The sequence below is a fragment of the Epinephelus lanceolatus genome, chromosome 17 (genome assembly GCF_041903045.1).
Source record: "Epinephelus lanceolatus isolate andai-2023 chromosome 17, ASM4190304v1, whole genome shotgun sequence".
NCBI lineage: Eukaryota > Metazoa > Chordata > Actinopteri > Perciformes > Serranidae > Epinephelus > Epinephelus lanceolatus.
In genome coordinates this window covers 38,365,146-38,388,291 of record NC_135750.1, presented here as the reverse complement: position 1 = coordinate 38,388,291, position 23,146 = coordinate 38,365,146, and the positions used below count along the sequence as shown (strand labels likewise).

At 40.3% G+C, this 23,146-nt stretch overlaps 1 protein-coding gene across 1 annotated transcript in view; it reads right to left on the bottom strand.

Moving 5' to 3' along the window:
* Positions 1-23,146, bottom strand: part of slc2a15a (solute carrier family 2 member 15a) — a 68,682-nt gene that overhangs the window by 6,557 nt on the left and 38,979 nt on the right. The window contains exons 8-11 of the mRNA XM_033612617.2: positions 17,056-17,166; positions 12,406-12,507; positions 8,443-8,518; positions 1,719-1,846 (exon numbers count right to left, since the gene is read on the bottom strand). Of these exons, the coding sequence (XP_033468508.1) occupies positions 1,719-1,846; positions 8,443-8,518; positions 12,406-12,507; positions 17,056-17,166 (417 nt within the window). The remainder of the gene's footprint in view (positions 1-1,718; positions 1,847-8,442; positions 8,519-12,405; positions 12,508-17,055; positions 17,167-23,146) is intronic.

Below are 23,146 nucleotides of genomic sequence, written 5' to 3'. Positions count from 1 at the left end.
ATTGCAGCGGTGCCTGGATAGCATGACGTGTGTGGTTGTGCTGCTGCCGTGGTCCTGCCAGATGCCTCCTGCTGCTGCTGCCATCATTAGTCATTAGTCATACTTGTACTGTTATTATACACATATGACTATTGTCACACATGTATACTGCCAGATATTAATACATACTTTCAACATATTGTACCACAGTAGCCAGAACTATAACTATAATATTATTACTTTCAATAATGTTGTTGTAACCTACTGTCATTACCTGCATCTCTCTCTCTGTCTCTCTCTCTGTCTCATTGTGTCATGCGGATTACTGTTAATTTATTATGCTGATCTGTTCTGTACGACATCTATTGCACGTCTGTCCGTCCTGGAAGAGGGATCCCTCCTCAGTTGCTCTTCCTGAGGTTTCTACCGTTTTTTTTCCCCGTTAAAGGGGTTTTTTTGGGGAGTTTTTCCTTATCCGCTGTGAGGGTCATAAGGACAGAGGGATGTCGTATGCTGTAAAGCCCTGTGAGGCAAATTGTGATTTGTGATATTGGGCTTTATAAATAAAATTGATTGATTGATTGACAGTCATAACTCTAATTCAGTTATTTGATTTAACTTCAAGTATCCTTTTTCCTACAGTGGAAAAGGGCTCTTAGTGCCTTGTGAGTGCCGGGGCCTCTGATAGGGAGCAAATGCAGCTCATGGAGCTTTACAGCATTTTTGAATGTCTCCTAGTTTTGTCTGTCTGCACAGTAAGCCAGTGCCTCAGAATCAGATTATGAGCAGTTGATTCCCACAGCACACTGTTTTGTGCAGTTTTGTGACTGCAAAATCAACAGACCTTGGTGGGACTCGCAATGCAACAATTGGAAAACTCTTTTCACACATGCAGTGCAAACCTGAAATAATCTAGACATAATCTGGAGGAGCTGCATGTGAAAAACGTAAATTTCTGAATCAGTTGTTTCAAACAATGAACAAACTTTATCCTGTCAGCTCTCAAGTGAAGAGTCTGTGTAATGTCTGATTGAACTCATGTGTGAATACAGCACTGTCTAGAGAATTCACAGCAAGCGAGTGGGCATGTTGATGATGTTTATATCACGAGGGCCGCAAGAAAACAAACGTTTGAATGTGAAGAAGAAGGGCCATGTACAGGAAGATGGCAACGAAAATGTCTAACTGGAGAGATGACGAGATTCGAAAAGTTCTGTCAGTAAATGACAGGGCAGAAATTCTTAGACCAAAGAACAACAAGATACTCTGTTATTCATGACTAAATTACAAACTAGCTACGTGACTACAGCATAGTCTGCCCTGCATGAGCCCAGGTGTCAACCCTACAAATGGGACGCATGAAAAATAAAACTTGCTGTTTGTTTGATCTTTTAAGTTGCTCTGTGATCATTCAATGAAAGTCACTGTTCAAAAGAAACAACAAGCAGTTTCTACTGGGAGCTGTGTGAACCAGACCAAGGCGGGAGTCAGTGATGAGATTAACCAGTTCAGATTACATTAGACTAGATTAGAGTGAATTTATTGTCCACCTCAGAATAAATTTCCCTTCAGCTCCTCCCAAGTACAGCAGAGGTACATACAATAGACATAATACAACACACACCATTAAAAACATATTAATTCAATTTTGGTTATTGATAAGCCAGAGCACTCGTAATGGTTTTAACATTTAGAAAAGAGAAAAGCTTATGCAGGGCAGCACATTGTATAGCTTTCACCTGTAAGAAGGGGAAGACGAAGCCAACAGTGAAGTTAGACAGCCAGTTGAGTGATCCTCCAACAATGTAGGCCGCCGGGCGGTGGGACTGTTTAAACAGCTCTGCTGTGATCAGGAAAGGAACCCCCGCTGGAACAGATAAAAGCACAAGATATAAAAACATCAATACAAATCAAACACTGCTGTTGAAGATACAGGTGGTAACTTTTATGATAGTAACTTTGCATCCTATCTCCTGAAAATGTCACTATATTCTGAAAGTAGTGCATGAGACAGGGTCAAGGATGCTTCCTTGGAAGGACCTGTCCTTCCAAGGAAGGGACCTTGAAAATAGAGAACTCGGTCCTTTTGGCAGGATTCCATGATATAGCACCCTTGAACTTTAGCCAAATAAGGATCCTTTCTCGACTTTGAGAAGCACCAAGATAGTCTGTGAAAAATCATGTCCCTCCTCTTTCTATTGCCTCTAATGGCATTTGCCAGAATCAGACAGCGGCACGGTCAGCAACAACCAATGAGAGCCAAGGAGTCTCTAAAGCAGCTGTCAATCATGTCAGTCACTCTGTGACACTGTGGTTAAACTGTCAGAACCATATTTTTGTGTACTGTTAAGCTGTAAAATGAGAAAGTTGGTCCAGCTGTGGGCGGCGCTAGATACTCTGTTTAACTGTCCCCAACATGGCGGCTGGGTCACAAACTTTCTCATTTTACAATCAAACAGTCACTAAAATATGTTTGAGGAGAGAAATATGCAATGCAGTAACAGAATCTTGATCCATATTTGATCAGCACTGCCTAGTTTGACAGTTTGACCACAGTTCATGAGCAGTGAATAACACGATTGACAGCTGTGTTAGACACTCCTTGGCTCTGATTGGTTGTTTTTGTTCACATGTAGTAAGGCCATTAAACATGCTACAAGGCAAGAGAGCAGGTAGAGGAGTATAATGTTTTTCATAGATTTCTCATTTATTGCTGTGTGAACAAAGTGACAGTTACAGCACATGAAAAAAAAAGTTACCAAGTGAACTCATTGAAAGGGGCATGTTAGTAATTTAGTACTGCACCTCAATTAGACTGCTCATGAGACACAGATTAAAAAGCAGGGTAAAATGTGTGCAGCAGAGGCTGGGATGTCATGACTTTTAGTTCCTTTTATGGGTGAAGCTCCAAAAACCCTTGATCTGACAAATCCCACAATGCGGTGTGATTGTGTCTTTCATTATGCCCACATATTTCAAGCTCAGCACTTCCAGTCAGTTCTGAAATGAATGAAATTTAATGAAAATTTTCGGCTCCAGGATATAAATCCTCCACACCAGACTCACCAACAACAACAAACAAACAAACCATACAACAAAACAATATCACAATGTACATGTAGATCTGCCGGCTTTCTGTAATGAATTTATAATATTTGACCCCAAACTGAGAGAACTAAAAATTTGTTTGAATTTATTTCTATATAATGAGTTATATGTTCATGTTCCACAACAACAGAGCAGGTATCTCCGGTCAAATCACATAGAATTTGATGACATTAATTGAGTAGCATTTTGATTGGATGGGAAGCATTCCATGAGTGCTGATATACATTATAACAGCAACTGGGACTTAACTATGCATGAATCAGTCTGCTTTACAGCTGTTCTGAGGCATTAATTATGTTAATTGTTAATTAGCTGAAATTGTGCTGTCTTAACAAACTTTTACCACAAAATGAAACATATTACCACAAATAACATTTCAGTTAAATAATGTATGATCAGAAAAGGAGGAAGGGTGTCATCTGTTAACAGATGTATTTCACTGGTCACAAAATAAATGGAAACGTACAGATGTAGCCTACATGATACAAAGTAGCTGGTCTGTGGTAAAGTGTAGACCTACTTTTCACAAAGATGCAAGCAAGTGTGCAGGGATGATTATGTTTTGCTTGGCAACAGTCCAGTCTCAGTCCAGTTGCCGAACTATTTGTGTTGGCGGGGCCAAATAAATCATTAAATAAACAAACAAATCATAACCTGTTGCTGCTTTTTATTGCTGATAAATGCCACTTGTGGAACTGTTGTATAAAAGCAATGTTACACTTGAGGTCATGCTGTCGCACTGAATATCAGCACAATTATGATTATCTTCAGCACTCGGCCTGCAGCCTCGTGCCTACTACCGAATCAGCCATGCTGATCTTCAGTACAACGGCACTCCCTCCCATGTGATATTGCTTAAATATCTAATAATCTGACGTCACTCCAGATCTTGTAAGATTTAACATATTTTTTGCACATATTTCCTTTCAGGTTTCCATTCTTTAGAGTTAAAGCAGCATTTTGTTTTCACAAATCAAGTACCTTGTGCATTTTTATAAAAAGGAAGCGCAGATTAGTCTCCTCTGTTACGCAAGCAACAGTTCTATAAATATTATTGATGCTAATGCATCATCTTTCACACCAATAAGGGTTATGAAAGGCTAATTAGAGAACGGATGATGAGATAAGGGCCAGGCCAGCGTGTGTATGCAAGAGTCATATATCAAACAATACACAATACTAATATTTAATTATTATATCATTAAAACTGCATTATGCATTATATTATCCATTAGGAAGCCATAGAACATGGATAGTTAGAATGCATAACTGCATGAAGAAAAACAATATTTATCACTCATTGTAAGTGAACAGCATGTACAGTATGTGATTCCGGTGGCTATCAACACTTGCAAATACTATTGATAAAGTATCAATTTACAGATTTGACAAGCCATATCATCAATATGAAAATTAATTAGATTGAGCTCTGGGACTCTATCTTTCTTGAAAATACAGAACTCTTAGGATGTTTTAGTGTATGACCTCCAGAGGGAGCCATCCAATAACACAAAGGAACCTGAACTTCTGCATATTAATCATTTCAGAGGTTTTGTTTATCATCTGGAAATTGCAGAAGTGACACACAGAGAGTACAGAATAAAGTAACCTTCATTTTTAAAATGTGTTGTACTTAAGAAAAAAAGAGCAAAATCAGCCCTTCTCCGCTGCAATCACATCTGATTGAAATTCCAAACATACACGTCTTCACTTCTCTGTAGTCGTATCTCTCCAGCCAGATAGTGTTGGTTTTATTTGACATCTGTGTCCACCTAAATTCATTGTAGTGAATAATTGGAATGATTGCAAATATTCCAGTATCAGACAGTGTCCTGATAATGTTGGATCATCCACAACACACACTGTGGACAGTTCACACTAGGAGCTAAAATGATTTGCCGATTACTGAACTGGCAGGATTTTTTTTTTTTTTTTTTAAGAAATTAAAAAAAAAAAAAAGTTCCAGCTTCTTGCATTTTTAGTTCAGGCAGAGCACTGAGGTTTTGCATGTATTGGCTAATTGGAATCAGTTGTTTGCAATATACTTCACAATGGTATGCTCATTCAAAGCTGTGTGGCAAGTAACATCCAATTATAGTTATGCAGAATCACTGGAAGCTTTGTTGATACACTAATTGCAATCCCCTTTACTGGCCCAGTTCACCTTACACTTTTGGATTACTTATTTAGGGAGTAAATAATTACAGTGCATTACCTCTTCTGCCTGCTGTTCACTTTCTGAGACTCAAGGTCAACTGGTGTACTCAACTGTGGATCAGCTGTTGGCTCACTACAGGTTCTGTTTGCTTATTAATGGCAATAGGTTAGTTATACTGTAGCTGCATTGTTGTTCGCTATTTCTCAGTTCAGCTTTGCTGCTGTGTTGGTGCTGCTGAGATTCACTTTGCGATGATGCTGGTATTATTGGCATTTATGGTTCTGCAGTCTTTAGGTGATGTTGTATTCATGTACAGTTTATTCATTTGCATTGATATTAACCAAAAAAAAGTTTATCTGTAGCAGCTGAGCTGATATCTGGTGGTGTTGTTGCATGTGCTTCCATATTTTAAGTCCAAAGAGATCATTTGCCTGTGTGGAGAATGACTCACTTAAACTTTGTTTTGCGGTGGTCCATCATATAATAGAATCTGTAGTTGAATTCCTGCTCATTGCTATTTTAGTTAGCTTTACAAATAAAATTGAATGGAATTGAGCTGAACTTAAGAGAGGTCTAGCTTGAATAGGAAAAACATGTGTAGGGTTGCAGCGATATACCAGTTTTAAGGTATACCGTGTTATGAAAGTTGCTGTTTATCATACCGTATACATTTGCTTATGTATGATATTTGGGGAATAAAAGCAGCTTGACAGAGAATCTCCCCTTTATTGTTATTATTTTCAAAGGGGAGATTTTTACACATACTTTTATTAACAAAATGGTTTCAGGTTTCAATTATAGTAATAAAATGTATGTTCAACCAAAAATAACCATTCCATTTTCATTCCCTTAAGGGTCATTCTGACTGATAATAATATACATTCTGTATACCATTGCAATCCAACATGTGTGTTTAACATAGGTAGGGGAGAATCACCTTAAATGTAACACGTTACAGCTGTAACTTGCACATTTTGTCTTCCTAAATAAATGGCATCATGATGTCATCATGTTGACACGTGGCCAGTGCAGTATTTAACAATAATATCCTAAAATATCAACAGGATTCATCCACTCTGCAGGGGATGGCAGCTGAAAAACCACTTTAGCACACATGAAATAATTAAGAACCAGGGATGTTTTCAAATAGAAATTTGTCTTTGTATGTTGTGGAGCTAAAATCCACATGCTGGTCTGCATGTATCTGTTCTTCATCAGTTAGCATAATTTTCACGTTATGCATGCTACTTGTGGTCTGTAAAGAACACCAAAGCATGGGTGTGTCCAGGGCCTCGTTTGTAATTCGTTACATTTGTAATGTTTTATGGACCAAATAATTGACTGTATTGAAGAAAAAAACAATTAAACAAAACTAGAGTCATCACTTGCAGCTGTATGCATCTGGGAACCAGTCAACTTGCACCTGTAGTTTACATTCATGTCTGTGCAAACATGGATGTTTCACACATATCTTCCCCTGGCAGCACAGAAGATCTACACAATCAGCACAGTTTCAAGATGGACACCTAAGATTCAGAATCTGACATTGGGGTATAAATACAGACAGTCCAGGTAATGCAGTTGCCCTGGGGCCTGTGAGGTGGGGGGCCCTGGAGAGAGTGGCCCCTCCAACAATGTGTTGGGTGGAGAATAGGCCCTTATTGTTAATTGCCATCTTGAAAATCTGCCTGTATTGGAAGAAGAATTCTGATGTAATTAAAAATACTGCCATCTGCTATATATGCTCTTGAAAAAGGCAAACCCATATACAAATCAACTATCTTATAAATCAAATATTCTACAACTATAAATCAACTATTAAACTTGTTAAATTAAATTAACTTATTTTCTTTTTGTATTTTTGTTATATACAGATATGCAATTATGATTGCTGGGTAATATGTATGTTGATGTTATTTAATGTCAAGTCTCTGACATTGTGACAAGATGATATGTGCATAATAGCGTGCACTAGGGTCTGGCATAACTACCTTAAGCTACTGATCTGACCACACGTCTTCCCTTATGTTCCTGAGTTATGACATTGATTAATGGCCAGAAAAATATTAGACATTTGTGTACAATTTTGTCATGATCAGGGCAGTAATTGTTGACTTATGGCCAAAAACATGTTTTGTGGGGTCACATTGACCCTGACCATTGACTACCAAATTCTAATAAGTTCATTGTTGAGTCCATGTGGACATTTGTACAAAGTTTGAGGAAATTCCCTCATGACCCTCTTGAGATATTGTGTTCATTAAAATGAGATGGACGCAAGGTGATATTGACCTTGACCTTTCACCCAAAAATTCTAAACAGTTTATTGTTGAGACCAAGTGGATGTTTGTGCCAAATCTGAAGAAATTCTCTAAAAGTGTTTTTGAGATATTGTATTCACAAAAATGAGATGGATGCAAGGTCACAGTGACCTTGACCTTTGACCACCAAAATCCAATAACATAATTCTTGAATCCAAGTGGACGTTTGCGCCAAATTAGAAGAAGTTTATTTCAGATGTTCCTGAGATATTGTGTCCAAGAGAATGACATGGACAGATGCACAACACGAAAACATAATGCCTTTGGCCACAACTATCAATCACTCAATCAATCAATTTATTTATAAAGCCCAATATCATAAATCACAATTTGCCTCACAGGGCTTTACAGCATACGACATCCCTCTGTTCTTAGGATCCTCGCAGTGGATAAGGAAAAACTCCCCCAAAAAAACCCTTTAACCCCTTCACTAGCACGGATGCATAATAATCAACAGATTAATAGCTAATGAAAATGATCTGCACTTTCCATTATGATGAAGGTACTAGAAGGTAGCTGGCAGTGTGTTCTGTGCTTCTCTTTGTAAAGTATTTATAAAGTGTTAAACTCTTTTTCCATTAAATATACAGTAGTGGCGTGCACGCCTGGAATTCTCCTTCCTGTTTTTCCTGTTTATTTTACTTTGCAGTTATCTGTTCATCGCTCTGCTGACAGAATGTAATATGAATAACGACAGCAAAACTATACCCTGAACAGCTTAATGATATGGTCTGTTTAATGGTGTCCTGTTTACCGCATGGAAGGATATTGGTAGTGCAAAACAATACGGGAGGTTCCACCATCAAATGTGTCTGCGTAGCTTGAATTAAGTCCACATCATTATAGTCCTTTAACATGCAACATAGAGCAACTTGCCTGGACCGATACAGAAGCCAGCGATGATGCCAACTACACAGCAGACACTGACGTAGCGCATGAATGATAGGTGAGCCTGCAGGGAGAAGAAACAGCACAACATGGAGAAGTCAGTCTGATCACATTTAATTCTTTTCTCTAATTGGAAACTTGACTCCATCCCTTTCCAACACAGCTTCACACCTCAGCTTGCTGCTACGTGGCCCTTCATGTAGAGCATTGTTCCACAGGGCAAAGCAGGAATACAGTGTGCTCTGCCAACTGAAAGTGAAACAGGCCCAGCTGTTACTCCCCACACTCATTCCCCTGTTAAACATCTGGGATGTGTTCATTTGTCTTTCCCTCTGCTTCCCTCCTCTCCTCCCTCACTTCCACTTGTCCCCTACTAGAAAGTAACTTGGAGAAAGTGAGGAAGAGAGGACAGGAAAGTGACTGAAAGAAGAAGAGATGGGGCCTTTCTGCATGGGCTGTTTGTTCTCATGTCTGCATGGGCTGTTTGGTCTCATGTCTGCATGGGCTGTGTTTGTTTTCATGTCTGCATGGGCTGTGTTTGTTCTCATGTCTGCATGGGTTTCAGGCGTTGGGCTCTCTACATTGCCTGGAGGTGTGTATGTTGTCTAATGTGTTCAGATGCAAAACAGCACTATGTTAACAGATGCAAACAGTCTGTTTTGGTTGTGAAGATTAAATAGATCAATGAGGATTACATGCAGAGAGATACTTGTTTTAATTTTTAGGCCAAGTGCAAGAGCATACAATGAAGGAAAAAATGGGGTACCCACACACAAAATATATTATTATACATAATATATATACTATTTTATTATCATCACACAAGTGTTCGTTTAGTGTGTATCGTGGTGCACTGTTTTTTCAGTTTTTGTTTAACATGAACTTTTCCTCCTCAGGATCCCCTGTTACCACCTCCTCTGCCCCATCCAGCCCTCTCCTCCTCCTCCCCCTTCCCCCACTGGACTGTATTTGTCGGGCATAACCCCTCCATAGGACTCTGGGCCTTTCTCTCTTTTTCTCATGTCTGTGCTTTTTCTTTATGTGTGTCTTATTATGTTTTGTTCTCTAATGCTGCCATTTTGGCCAGGCCTTGCTCATAAAAGAGATCATTTGATCTCAAGCAAATCTGCCTGGTAAAATAAAGGTTAAATAAAATTACCAAGACAACTCCTATTTAGGAATGGTTTTGCAGGTAGTGGCCACAGACCATTTCCCTCTCTGCACCCTTTCTGGTTGTTTCTTGGCTAGTTTTGCATTTTTCCAGTGCCCTCAGCACTAGTGGTATCATGAGGCGGTATCTGCAGGCCACAGAAGTTGCTCGGGTAGTGCAACCACTCCAGGATGGCACATCCATACGTGCAGTGGCCAGAAGGTTTGCTGTGTCTCCCAGCACAGTGTCAAGAGCATGGAGGAGATACCAGGAAACAGGCCAGTACACCAGGAGAGGTGGAGGGGGCTGAAGGAGGGCAACAACCCAGCAGCAGGACCGCTATCTGCTTCTTTGTGCAAGGAGGAACAGGAGGAGCACTGCCAGAGCCCTCCAAAATGACCTCCAGCAGGCCACTCGTGTGCATGTTTCTGCCCAAACTGTCAGAAACAGGCTCCATGAGGGTGGCATGAGGGCCCGACGTCCACAAGTGGGGCCTGTGCTCACACCCCGGCACCGTGCAGCCCGATTGACATTTGCAAGAGAACGCCAAAATTCGCTACTGCCCTGTTCTCTTCACAGATGAGAGCATGTTCTCACTGAGCACATGTGACAGATGTGGCAGAGTCTGGAGACGCCGTGGAGAATGTTCTGCTGCCTGCAACATCCTCCAGCATGACCGGTTTGGTGATGTGTCACAGATGGTCTGGGGATGCATATTCTTGGAGGGCTGCACAGACCTCCATGTGCTAGCCAGAGGTACCCTGATTGCTGTTAGGTACCAGGATGAGATCCTCAGACCCATTGTCAGACCATATGCTGGTGCCGTGGGCCCTGGGTTCCTTCTGATGCATGACAATGCCTGGCTTCATGTGGCTGGAGTGTGTCAGCAGTTCCTGGATTGATGCTATTGACTGACCTGACTGTTCCCCAGACCTGAATTCAATCGAGCACCTTTGGGACATCATGGATCATAGCATCCACCGCCGCCACATCACACCACAGACTGTCCAGGAGCTGACGGACACCCTGATCCAGGTCTGGGAGGAGATCCCCTAGGAAACCATCCGTCGTCTCATCAGGAGCATGCCCAGATGTTGTAGGGAATGTATACAGGCACTTGGAGGCCATACACACTACTGAGCCACATTATGAGTTGTCCTGAGGAAATTCACAGAAGTTGGATCAGCCTGTGATCTGATTTTTCCACTTTGATTTTGGGAATGATTCTGAATCCAGTCCTAAATGAGTTAATGATTTTGGTTTCCATGGATTGTTCTGACATTATTTTGTTCTCAATGAATTACACTATGTAATCAATAAAGATTTTCATCTGGAATATTTCATTCATCGAGATCTGGGATGGGTGATGTGTTCCCTTCATTTTTTGAGCTGTGTATAATATAATATAATATAATTAGTATGTTTTTTTAGTGTATAATCACCTGAAATAAGAAATAAGAAAAGAATAAGAATTGTGTGTTTTCCTTTACTCAGAATGAGCCATATATATCTATATAAGGAGCAGGTCCTCATCTACGGAGATCACCATGTTGCACTGCCATGTTTCTACAGTTGCCCAGAATAGACAAACCAAACACTGACTCTAGATTGGGACATCTTTGTGCCAGCCACTGTAATTAGCAGCCCCTCCATGATGAGCAATGTTGGAAAAAAACAGAATTTAAATGTGAAACTGCTTTCGAGGAAGAGACCTCTTGAACATCTATATCTTAAGTACTAGAAAAAAGGTAAGCATAGTCTAGCAGGTGATAGGCTAACGGGCCATCTCTGACATTCCAAACGGCATCAGATAAACACTCATTTCTGACGTGAAACTGCTTTATTCTGTAGTTTTACAAGTATAAATCATTGGGTGTTTGTTTTGGAGAGAAAAGGACCTTTGTGGTCATTTGGCTCATGGTTAAAACCTCCTGAATGTCAGGATCAGGAATAAGGTGAGCAAACACTAGGTTATAAGAAAATGCAAGGTGAGCACACATTGGTGGTGGGACAGTGGCCCGTCTCTGACATGCCAAACAGCATTGGAGAAACACTGATTTGTAATGTGAAACTACTTTATTCAGTGTTTTTACTGGTTTAAATCCCCTGGTTCTTTTGTTTTGGAGAGGAACAGACCTCTGTGGATAATTTGGCATATGGTAAACACCTCCTGAAAAATGAACACTGAGGGAATTCTAACCAGGAGAAGTTTCAGCTGGTTGCAATCTGCAATCCTCACCACTAGATGCTACTAAATCTCCCTAAATCTTTTACACCAAACCTTTTAAACCCCTCAAGTTTCACTAGACCGAACAAGCTAACATTTGTCAGTCCTGTCCTATAGTCCTGTAGTTGCTTAAGCATACCAAGCTATTGAACTGAGCAATAGAGAAAACAACAAACAGGGAAATTTATAACATTTATTTTTAATATACAACACTCTCCTTTTATTTCTTATGTAGGAGACAATAGCTAATATAAGTCCTCACATACAGCTGTAAGGGCTGCACAATGCACCTGTGGATCTCAGGCTGACTGGGATTGTAATCAATGGAAATAACCATACTGTATGTCATTTTCTGAGATTCATTTTTATGTTTCCTTAAATGCATACAGAGAAAATAACTACATTCCTGCTGTGGCTGACTGAGCAGCTCAGCTGATACTAAAGGGCACATAGCAGTGGCTGAAATGTGAGCTTGCTTACTGTCTCTTTTGCCTTTCATCCTCATCTCCCTGTACTGGAAAAGGTTTAGGTCTCAAGAATTTAGGGAAACGCACACATAAACACACACACCCACCTGTAAAATGAGGGCTACTGTGATTCCCGCACTGCAGATGCCCATCACGGAAAAACCCCCAATCATGAGAGGCCTCCTGCCCAGCTTCTCTATGGAGAAACACTACAGGAGGAGACACAGAGATCTTGTCAGACACTGTTAAATTAATACATACTACAGATGCAACACCATCAGTGAGCCTTAATGTATCTGAATAACTCAATATTTTGGAAACACACTTGTTTACTTTCTTTCTGAGAGTCAGATGTTAAGATAGAATCAGTCTCAAGTGTGTGTTTTAAGGACAGAGCTGGAGTCACGATGTGGTGAGCCTAGCTTAGCATAAAGAAGCAGGTGGGAACAACTACTCTGACTGTCAGCAATACACCTACCAACAGCTCTACAGTTCTCTGATAAACATATTACATCTTTTTTGATTGACAAACAGACAGTAATAATTGCAGTTTGTGGTTTTAGGCCTAGTCCACAGACATTTTTGAATATGTAGCTTTTTCAATTTGTGTTTGGCCTTTTGTCCACAAACAAACTGTATTTCAGGGGAGTGAAAATGGACCTTAATGTGAAACTGTCCAGGGTAAAGATTGTGATGTCAGTGTGCACTGTGAGGCATCAGAAATAAGGCAACATTTCATGCAATGCTGGACGTGACCAAAATAATGCTGGTTCTCACATTGCTAATGGGAGTTTTTCTATGTTTACACATAAATGTACAGTTACTATCCCACTATACTGAGGAATAGAGGCGTCAATGCGTTGCACCAGGGAAGCAGGTAGGCAGCTCCTGTGTTCAGCAATGTTAAATCACTGTTTTTCTCAATGTAGTCTGGCTTTGAAGAGAACGACAGAATGGTTTCATTTTCCAGTTGAAAATCACTGTCTGACATTAAGGTAAACTGACAGTTCATTATGAAATATTACGCGAACAATTCAAAATCTACAATAATACAGTCAAACAGGCACGAATATCCCACATTCAAAATTTATCACAGATAATAAAAACAACCCTAAATGTCTTTTCTCCACCATAGATCTTTTAACCAACACTGATTTTAATAAATCATCCAAGATGCCAACAGACGCCCTCTGCGAGGACTTTGCAGACCACTTCAGAAGTAAAATCGATGATATCAGATCCAGTCTTTTATCTCAACACAATGTAATTCTTAACACACCTGAACAGTGGCTTGTATCCAAGGAAACACTGGAGAGTTTTGCCCTGGTTGATGCAAGGACACTTGGTCGAGTTTTCTCCCAGGTAAACCCAACACCTTGCCTTTTAGATCTGATTCCCACATCATTTTTAAAAACATTTTATGGATTCTTTGAGGAACAGATTTTAAATATAGTAAATTGCTCGATTCAGATGGGTGTCTTCCCCACTTCCTTTAAAATGGCAGTGGTGAAGCCCCTTCTGAAGAAGAGTAATTTAGATCCAAACACTCTTAATACTTACCGACCTGTATCCAACTTACCGTTTTTAAGTAAGATTTTAGAAAAACTGGTTTTTAAGCAAGTAAATGACTTTTTAAATAGAAACAATATTTTAGAGAAATATCAATCTGGTTTTAGGATGAACCACAGTACCGAGACAGCCCTTTTAAAGATTTTAAATGACATCAGGTATAATGCAGATTCACAAAAACTCACAGTCTTGGTACTACTGGATCTAAGTGCTGCTTTTGATACAGTAGATCACCACATTTTATTCAGCAGACTCAGAAACCTGGTCGGCCTCTCTGGTACTGTTTTTAACTGGTTCAGCTCTTATCTCACAGATCAATGTTTCTTTGTAAGTATGGATACATGTCCCTCCAGAACACATGAAATTAGGTGTGGGGTGCCCCAAGGGTCAATTTTAGGTCCAATTCCTTTTAATTTATATATGCTTCCCCTTGGGGACGTCATCAGGAGGCACGGTATCTAGCTTCCACAGTTACGCAGATGATACACAGCTGTACATCGCTGTGTCTCCTGATGACACAAAGCCAACTGATACCCTTTTAAACTGTATTTTAGATATCAAGTCATGGATGGCAGTGAATTTCCTACAGCTCAACCAGGACAAAACAGAGGTCTTAGTTATTGGTCCTGAAGGAAAGAGAGAGAAACTTTTACCAAAACTACAAGATTTTAAACCTTCACAACGTGTAAAGAACCTGGGCGTCATTTTTTACTCTGAATTTAGTTTTATTCTACACATAAAAAATGTAACAAAGATAGGTTTTTATCATCTTAAGAATATCACCAGAGTCCGCCCGTTTCTCTCTCAGGCTAACACAGAGGTGCTGATGCATGCTTTCATCTCTTGTCGTTTAGACTATTGTAATGCCCTGCTCTCTGGTCTTCCCAAAAAGACAATCTCCAATGCACAATTACTTCAAAACTCAGCTGCACTTGTGCTGATGAAAACCAGAGGGCAGGCGCACATTACACCGGTTTTAAGATCACTGCATTGGCTCCCCATGTGTTTCAGGATCGATTTTAAGGTTCTTTTATTCGTTTTTTAATGTCGTAACGGTCTTCGGCCATCTTATTTATCTGACCTGCTTTTATCATATCAACCCTCGCTGATCCTGAGGTCCTCTGGCACCGGCCTTTTAATCATTCCAAAAGTTAAAATAAAAACCCATGGGGAGGCTGCATTCAGCAATTATGGCCCACACTTATGGAACAGCCTGCCAGAGAGCATCAGGACTGCAGAGACTGTTGATGTTTTTAAAAGGAGGCTCAACTCACATTTTTAATTTGGCTTTTAACTGATTTCTTCTACTGTTCTTTTATTATATTTTATTTTCTATTTTATTTATTTGTTCTTTGTTCTTAATGATCTACTTTTAAATCCTTGTGCATTTTATTATTATTAATTTTTAACTCTTTATTTTAATTTTTTTTAAATCTTTAAATTTTCTAAATCTTTAAATTTTTATGCATTTTATCATTATTCTATCTTATGCCTGTTTTTATCCTACCCTATTGTCTTTTAGTTTTTAGCTCCAGTGTTTCCTCATGGGGGGCCTCCACACTGGGAGGTGTGTCCGGTCTGCCCGCGGGGACGTCATCCTGGAGATCCCTCAGTCCCTATCTAGGTTGGGGTGGTCTCTGTGGCGGCACTCCCTGTGGCCGTCAGCTGTGACGCCTCTCAGTGTGGATGGCTCCCCATAGGTGGTTTTTACTGTAATTCACCTGGTGCCTCAGTGCCCTACCATGTTACTATACTGATAGTTAGAGAGCAGTGTGTGTGTGGGTGTGTGTGTGTGTGTGTGTGTGTATGTGTGTGTGTGTGTGTGAATGTGTGCATGCGTGCGTGTGTGCGTGTGTGTGTTATATGTGGGGGGGTGGGAGGAGCCGATTTTTCATTGTTTTTATCTTGAGTTGCATTTTTAATGTATGAAAAGTGCTATATAAATAAAGTTTGATTTGATTTGATTTGATTAAAGCAGTGAAAGTACTCTCAATAGAGCGTAACCTTAAACTGGTATTGATTTTTTTAGGCGGGACTTTTTTAGATGGCTAAAATATGTTTTGTTGCTGACCCCTCTACAGCAGTACATTGCTTTTCAGATTCAGATCTTATTTTTTACAGTTTCAAATTGTATTTTTTCACTTTCAAATCGAGATATTTTTTTTTTTTCAGTTTCAAGTCTGTTTTTTGAGTTTCAGACTTTTGACCCTGATGTGGCATGGGGGTGTGGCTTCAACTGAGAGGAGTGTGGAATCATGAGTGACAGTGCCTTCTGACTAACACTTAACACTATACACCATATTCATGTGACTGGCAGTGTTAAAATTGATGCCAGTGACAAACTTCCATTTAGAAATCTGTTTTAGACAGTACTGAGCACCAATTGCTGTATAAGAGCGATAAATTATGCCAGATTTTGCAGTTCAACAGCCACATTTTAAGTGCTGATATGTCCGATTTCCACATAGCACTGTGAACGCAGCGTACTGTCTGTTTTGCTTGCGATGATGGCGTCCGGTCGGTCGGGTCAATCTGCTGGAGCCCATACATCCAACACACAGGTGAGAAATGTTAACTAAGTTTTGGGAAATCATAACAAACATTAAGGGGTTGTTTTTGTGACAAAATACATTTCCACAGCTCCATCGTCACAGCCCTGTTGATGCTTCCACATCCAGACCTCCCTACTCACCTGACCTGGCTCCAGGTGATTTTTGTTGCACCAGGTGAGTAGGGAGGTGTTTTAGGATTGTTTCCTTTTCCCCAAGCTCAAAGGTTTCATTCAGGGGATACGTTTACTGGATGAGGAAGCGACAACAGGGCCGTGACGATGGAGTTGTGGACAATCACACTTTCCAGCTCTGACAAATTCGCCACTTAAAAGATGTCACAAAAAAAATGTATGTCCACAACGGACTGCATGGAAAACATTGTTGTTTTTTTCAATGTATTAAAAAAATGAGAAATCATTCATCAGAGAGCTTTGGATGTGAACTAGGGATCAAGCCAGGCTAGCTGTTTCCACCTGCTTCCAGTCTTTATGCTAAGCTAAGCTTACCACATTCTGAATCCAGCTCTGTTACACACAGACATGAGATTGATATCCATTTAATCATTTTATGTAAATCAATTACTAAAATAACCTTCTAGACACAATACCAAAAATAGAAATACAGCTGCAACATTACCCCAATGAGTCCAGCGATGATCTCTATAATTCCAGTCCCTGCTGTGGTATACTGGATCTCTGCTGCTGGGATACCCGCATTCTCAAAGATGTCATTGGTATAGAACCAGATCTGTGGTGGAAAAATAAGTTCCAAATCCATTTTATGCTGTAATCCGAATAAAATAGTATTTTTCTGTGCTATCATGTGACATCTGCTTAGAAAATGTTGGAACTAACAATCAAAAATGAAAAAAGGGGTCGGTGTGATTTTTAGAGAGATTTATATGGTAAGATGGCACAGAGACACTGGCAGTCTATTGCAGCAGCTCTCCTGCTACTTTTCTCATTTTTCTCATTTTTTTCTTATTTTTTCTTACTTTCACTGTGTGTAACATGAGCACTTTTACATGAGTACTTTGAGTACAAAAAAGTATTCATTGCATTTATTTAGTATCATAGAGGCCTACACCTACGACAAACTCCTGGAGCACTGGTGTGGAGCTTGAGTTCCTTCGATACATATACCAGAGGAGATATGAAGACACTATTACTGTGACAGGAGAGCGGGTGTAAAGGGGGAGGAGTGTAGGGTGGCGAGCAAGATGGTGGATATTCACTCCCTGTATGAATGTAAAGCCAAACCCTGTTCTTTTTCCAAAACCCAACCATGTGCTTTTGTTGCCTAAATGTAACCACATGCGTTTGTTGTTGAAGGGAAAAAAACGTCAATTTGCGGTGTTGTATCAACATAGTGTGTATATTTTGTAGTGTGTGTATTTTGAAAACAGACAGTGCATGTAACACTGTGTGAGAATGTCAACACCAAGGTACAGTGCACTACATGTCTTGGCGTGGAAAGTCCATGACCAAACATTGATATGTGAAGAGGTCGGAGTGAGAGTGTATTGCAAATCCATACCTCCTTACAACCAGCCAGTCACAGTTGAACGCTTTGAACTCTGCAACAGAAATTGTCTGCCAGTGCGGAGATTTCTTGGAGAATCTTTAAATGCTTCATATACCTAAAATCTGTACAACTTAAGCTAAAATGTTATGTAAGTCAATAAACCATAATAATTAAAAAAAGTATGATATTGTGTCATTACATTTTTTTTACAGAAGTCGGACATATTTTTTTCATCAGATTTCACAAAATAAAAAAACAAAACATGAGGATTGAAAAGATTTCTAAATGTAGAAACATAAACAAAATACTTCCTCACACTCTGTAAGATAATTGAACTATGTACAGTACAGGCCAAAAGTTTGGACACACCTTCTCATTCAACGCGTTTTCTTTATTTTCATGACTATTTACATTGTAGATTCTCACTGAAGGCATCAAAACTATGAATGAACACATGTGGAGTTATGTACTTAACAAAAAAAGGTGAAATAACTGAAAACATGTTTTATATTCTAGTTTCTTCAAAATAGCCACCCTTTGCTCTGATTACTGCTTTGCACACTCTTGGCATTCTCTCCATGAGCTTCAAGAGGTAGTCACCTGAAATGGTTTTCCAACAGTCTTGAAGGAGTTCCCAGAGGTGTTTAGCACTTGTTGGCCCCTTTGCCTTCACTCTGCAGTCCAGCTCACCCCAAACCATCTGGATTGGGTTCAGGTCCGGTGACTGTGGAGGCCAGGTCATCTGCCGCAGCACTCCATCACTCTCCTTCTTGGTCAAATAGCCCTTACACAGCCTGGAGGTGTGTTTGGGGTCATTGTCCTGTTGAAAAATAAATGATCGTGCAACTAAACGCAAACCGGATGGGATGGCATGTCGCTGCAGGATGCTGTGGTAGCCATGCTGGTTCAGTGTGCCTTCAATTTTGAATAAATCCCCAACAGTGTCACCAGCAAAACACCCCCACACCATCACACCTCCTCCTCCATGCTTCACAGTGGGAACCAGGCATGTGGAATCCATCCGTTCACCTTTTCTGCGTCTCACAAAGACACGGCGGTTGGAACCAAAGATCTCAAATTTGGACTCATCAGACCAAAGCACAGATTTCCACTGGTCTAATGTCCATTCCTTGTGTTTCTTGGCCCAAACAAATCTCTTCTGCTTGTTGCCTCTCCTTAGCAGTGGTTTCCTAGCAGCTATTTGACCATGAAGGCCTGATTGGCGCAGTCTCCTCTTAACAGTTGTTGTAGAGATGGGTCTGCTGCTAGAACTCTGTGTGGCATTCATCTGGTCTCTGATCTGAGCTGCTGTTAACTCGCGATTTCTGAGGCTGGTGACTCGGATGAACTTATCCTCAGAAGCAGAGGTGACTCTTGGTCTTCCTTTCCTGGGTCGGTCCTCATGTGTGCCAGTTTCGTTGTAGCGCTTGATGGTTTTTGCGACTCCACTTGGGGACACATTTAAAGTTTTTGCAATTTTACGGACTGACTGACCTTCATTTCTTAAAGTAATGATGGCCACTCATTTTTCTTTAGTTAGCTGATTGGTTCTTGCCATAATATGAATTTTAACAGTTGTCCAATAGGGCTGTCGGCTGTGTATTAACCTGACTTCTGCACAACACAACTGATGGTCCCAACCCCATTGATAAAGCAAGAAATTCCACTAATTAACCCTGATAAGGCACACCTGTGAAGTGGAAACCATTTCAGGTGACTACCTCTTGAAGCTCATGGAGAGAATGCCAAGAGTGTGCAAAGCAGTAATCAGAGCAAAGGGTGGCTATTTTGAAGAAACTAGAATATAAAACATGTTTTCAGTTACTTCACCTTTTTTTGTTAAGTACATAACTCTACATGTGTTCATTCATAGTTTTGATGCCTTCAGTGAGAATCTACAATGTAAATAGTCATGAAAATAAAGAAAACGCGTTGAATGAGAAGGTGTGTCCAAACTTTTGGCCTGTACTGTACATTAGTTTTTGAGATATGCTCATTGTTATCAGCAGAGTCCAAAGGCATTGTGATGTATTCATCATTCATTCCTCTGGCACCAATGCTCAGTTTTGCACCACACGTAGCGCAGCACAGTGACGTCATTACCAGCGTGCAACTTGATGACAGAAGAAGGAAGCCTTGGCTTTCTACTACAAAAAGAATGAATGTTCTAGCTACTTTGGTGTTTATTTTAGTTCGATATATACAGGATTATGCAAACAGTGAGCTCCTGTGGCCATTACAGGGAAATTCCAGGGGAAATGCTGGCATAATTACAGTGAAAGTCTATGTTTGCACCGCATGTAAGGTAGGGTAACATAAAGTAACAACATGATGATGGGGGACACACAGGCCTTAGCTTTCTACAGCAAAAAAAAGAAAAAAGAATGCTTTATCTATTATGGTTTTTAATCTATAGAGACCAGCATTATGTAAACAGCAATCTCCCGCGGCCATTTTGGGGAAACACTGGTGTAATTACAGTGAAATACCACATTTGCACAGCACATAAGGTAAGGTGAGGTGGGGTCATAATTGACAGGGAAGACAGAAGCCTTAGCTTTCTGCTGCTAAAAGAATAACTGCTCTAGCTATTATGCTTGTTATTATAGATCTGTTTAAACAGAACCATGGAAACACTGACGTATTACTTCTACTTGGGTTAACAGAGGGAGCACCCACAAGCCCATTCATCCTTCTGACAAAACTCCACTGTGTCCCAGTTATGTATTGCAAACTACTCTGGAAGTCAATGTGCAAGATGTTCCCATCCACTGTTTGTATGTTTTCTTATGAAAAGTAATGCACCAAATTTTGTTCGTATCCTACATAATCATGAGCCAGTAATTTGTGCATAACCCACGTATTTTGGAAGGCTGCAATCATGTGATCAATGCCATGACAGGGGTAAAGAGGAAGTGGCCCTGAGTGGTCCACTAAGGAGGTAGGCCGGGGTGGTGGGTGGATCACAAAACACAGGATTTTTTTTCTTGCCAGGTTACCAATGTTTAGAACCGTGTGAACCTTGTGTCATTTTGAGGTACGTCCTCACCGTTTCCTCTTGTTTTTCACCCCAAACCTAACCTCCTTAACTTAACGTCAATTACATAACTTTACGTTAAAGCTGCTCTTACCTTTCTTGCATTTCACACAGCACTTAGAAAAAATTTGAACATCCACAACTCCAGCCTCCCTCCAAAGTCCCATCCCCCTCCTCCTGCAACTCCACCTCCCTCAAAGGGCCTACTTCCCCTCCTCCATTATGTCCTCATTACGTCTATAATAGACGTAGGCGCTGGCAAGGTAATGTCAATCGGAGACAGTGATGACTGATGCGTTTTAGAATAAGGTTACAGGGCTAACATTAGATAGCAGTGTTAACGTTACTAGTAGGGATGTCCTGATCCGATATTCGGATTGGTATCGGCCACCGATATTAGCAAAAAACGTGCATTGGAACGGACTGCATGGAAAAATGCCAATCCAAGAACTCTGATCCAGTTGTTCACGGAGTCCGATCCAGTTTTTCAGACCAGCCCAGCGCTCCACGATTCAAGCAGTCCATTCCAGTGATCCGCTCCAGCACTTACTACCAATCCACCAGGCCAGCATGCAGAGGCAGATACACACTAAGGGTAGGAGGAGTAGCCGTCAACTTAGTTAACTGACTGTTTGTTTTCTGCTCTGGTTTTTTGAGAGTGATATTTTTATTTGGTTTACACTCTTACTGTTTAAGTAAAGAGCACTGATGGCATTGTTTTGGACACAATTAGTGAAATTGGAGCCATGGATGGAGTATTGCTTGTTTAAACAGTTGTACAATATTGTGTGCCTGTGCACCAGGCTGGCACTGACACTACTAAAATAACTGAAAAGGAAAGGCTGCATTGTTTGTTAAATGTCAACAATGTTTTGTGGTGTTAATCTTTTTTCTATTTATTAGGGGGCCAAAGCACAAGTGTGTAGAGTCTTGCTGCTATTTTAATTTCAATGTTAGACATTTTAAAGATTTCTTGTGTTGATTTATTTTCTATTTATTAAGGGGCCAAAGCAGCCAGAGCAAACCAGATATATTTTTTATTTAATGTTAATGTTCAAGTTTAAAGTTTGTTTATTTAACCCTGTTAACAATAAACAGGTCAGTTTCTCATACCAACTGTTGTGGATCATTCTAACTAACCCAATTAAGTAGTTGTTCTTGTTAGAGTAATATCGCTTGATCAAACCTTTTCTAACATGACTGACAACAAAATAAGTGAATATGTATAATATGCGCTTGGATCGGATCGGTATCGGTATCGGCCAAAACTCAAGCCTGTAATATCGGTATCGGATCGGAAGTGAAAAAGCTGGATCGGGACATCCCTAGTTACTAGTAAGTGGAAACGCACAAGGAAGATAACATTAATGTTTCAGAGGCTACGCTACAGTAGGCTAACGTTAGCCATTAGCAACTGGATGCTGTGCTGTCATATATAACATTATAGCCTATGTTACATTAGAGGCAAACTAAAAATACCCGTCCACCAGAAATTCTGCAACCATCTCGTCCCTTTTTAGCTCAGGATGAAGCTGCATCAGAAGTTACACGAGCGGTTATGTCAGTCGGAGGCCTCCCCGTGGGGAAGACAGGATGCTCGGCCTGGTCGGATTTTTCTTAGAACCATATGAGAATGGTATAATTCTGAGTTTTTATCTCTGGAGGAATTAACTTACATTTTAGTGTGCCATCAGCTTTTTAATAGCATTTTAACCTAAACAAAGAAAAGCGTAAAATTTCCAGAAATGTAAGTGTCACTTTAAGAACGTAACTTCGTTTGTAGAGCGCTACTTCATAGGATGTCATACGTACTGTTGCGTGACCATTTTGGTAGTGTATCATACGAACCTTTGTGCGAGGATATGTTGCAGTGTGGATTGTTATATTTATTCAAATGAGAGCATATCTGTTCTGTCAGATGGTAGAAACACGACAGCAACAGAGACACAGTTAAATGAATCCTTTAAAATTCTTGCTCATTGTGACAGCAGTGTCAAGTGATGACTATCGCTGCTTGCCAGCGCACTATCAAGGGTAATGTGTGTGGAATTGAGATACACTGCATGCTACACGGCAAAAGTTACCCTGAGTAGCTAGCTAGTTACAAGTCATCAGTGAGCAGTTTGGCTGAGAAGCAAAGGTAAAACATTCCTCCCCATAATGTGA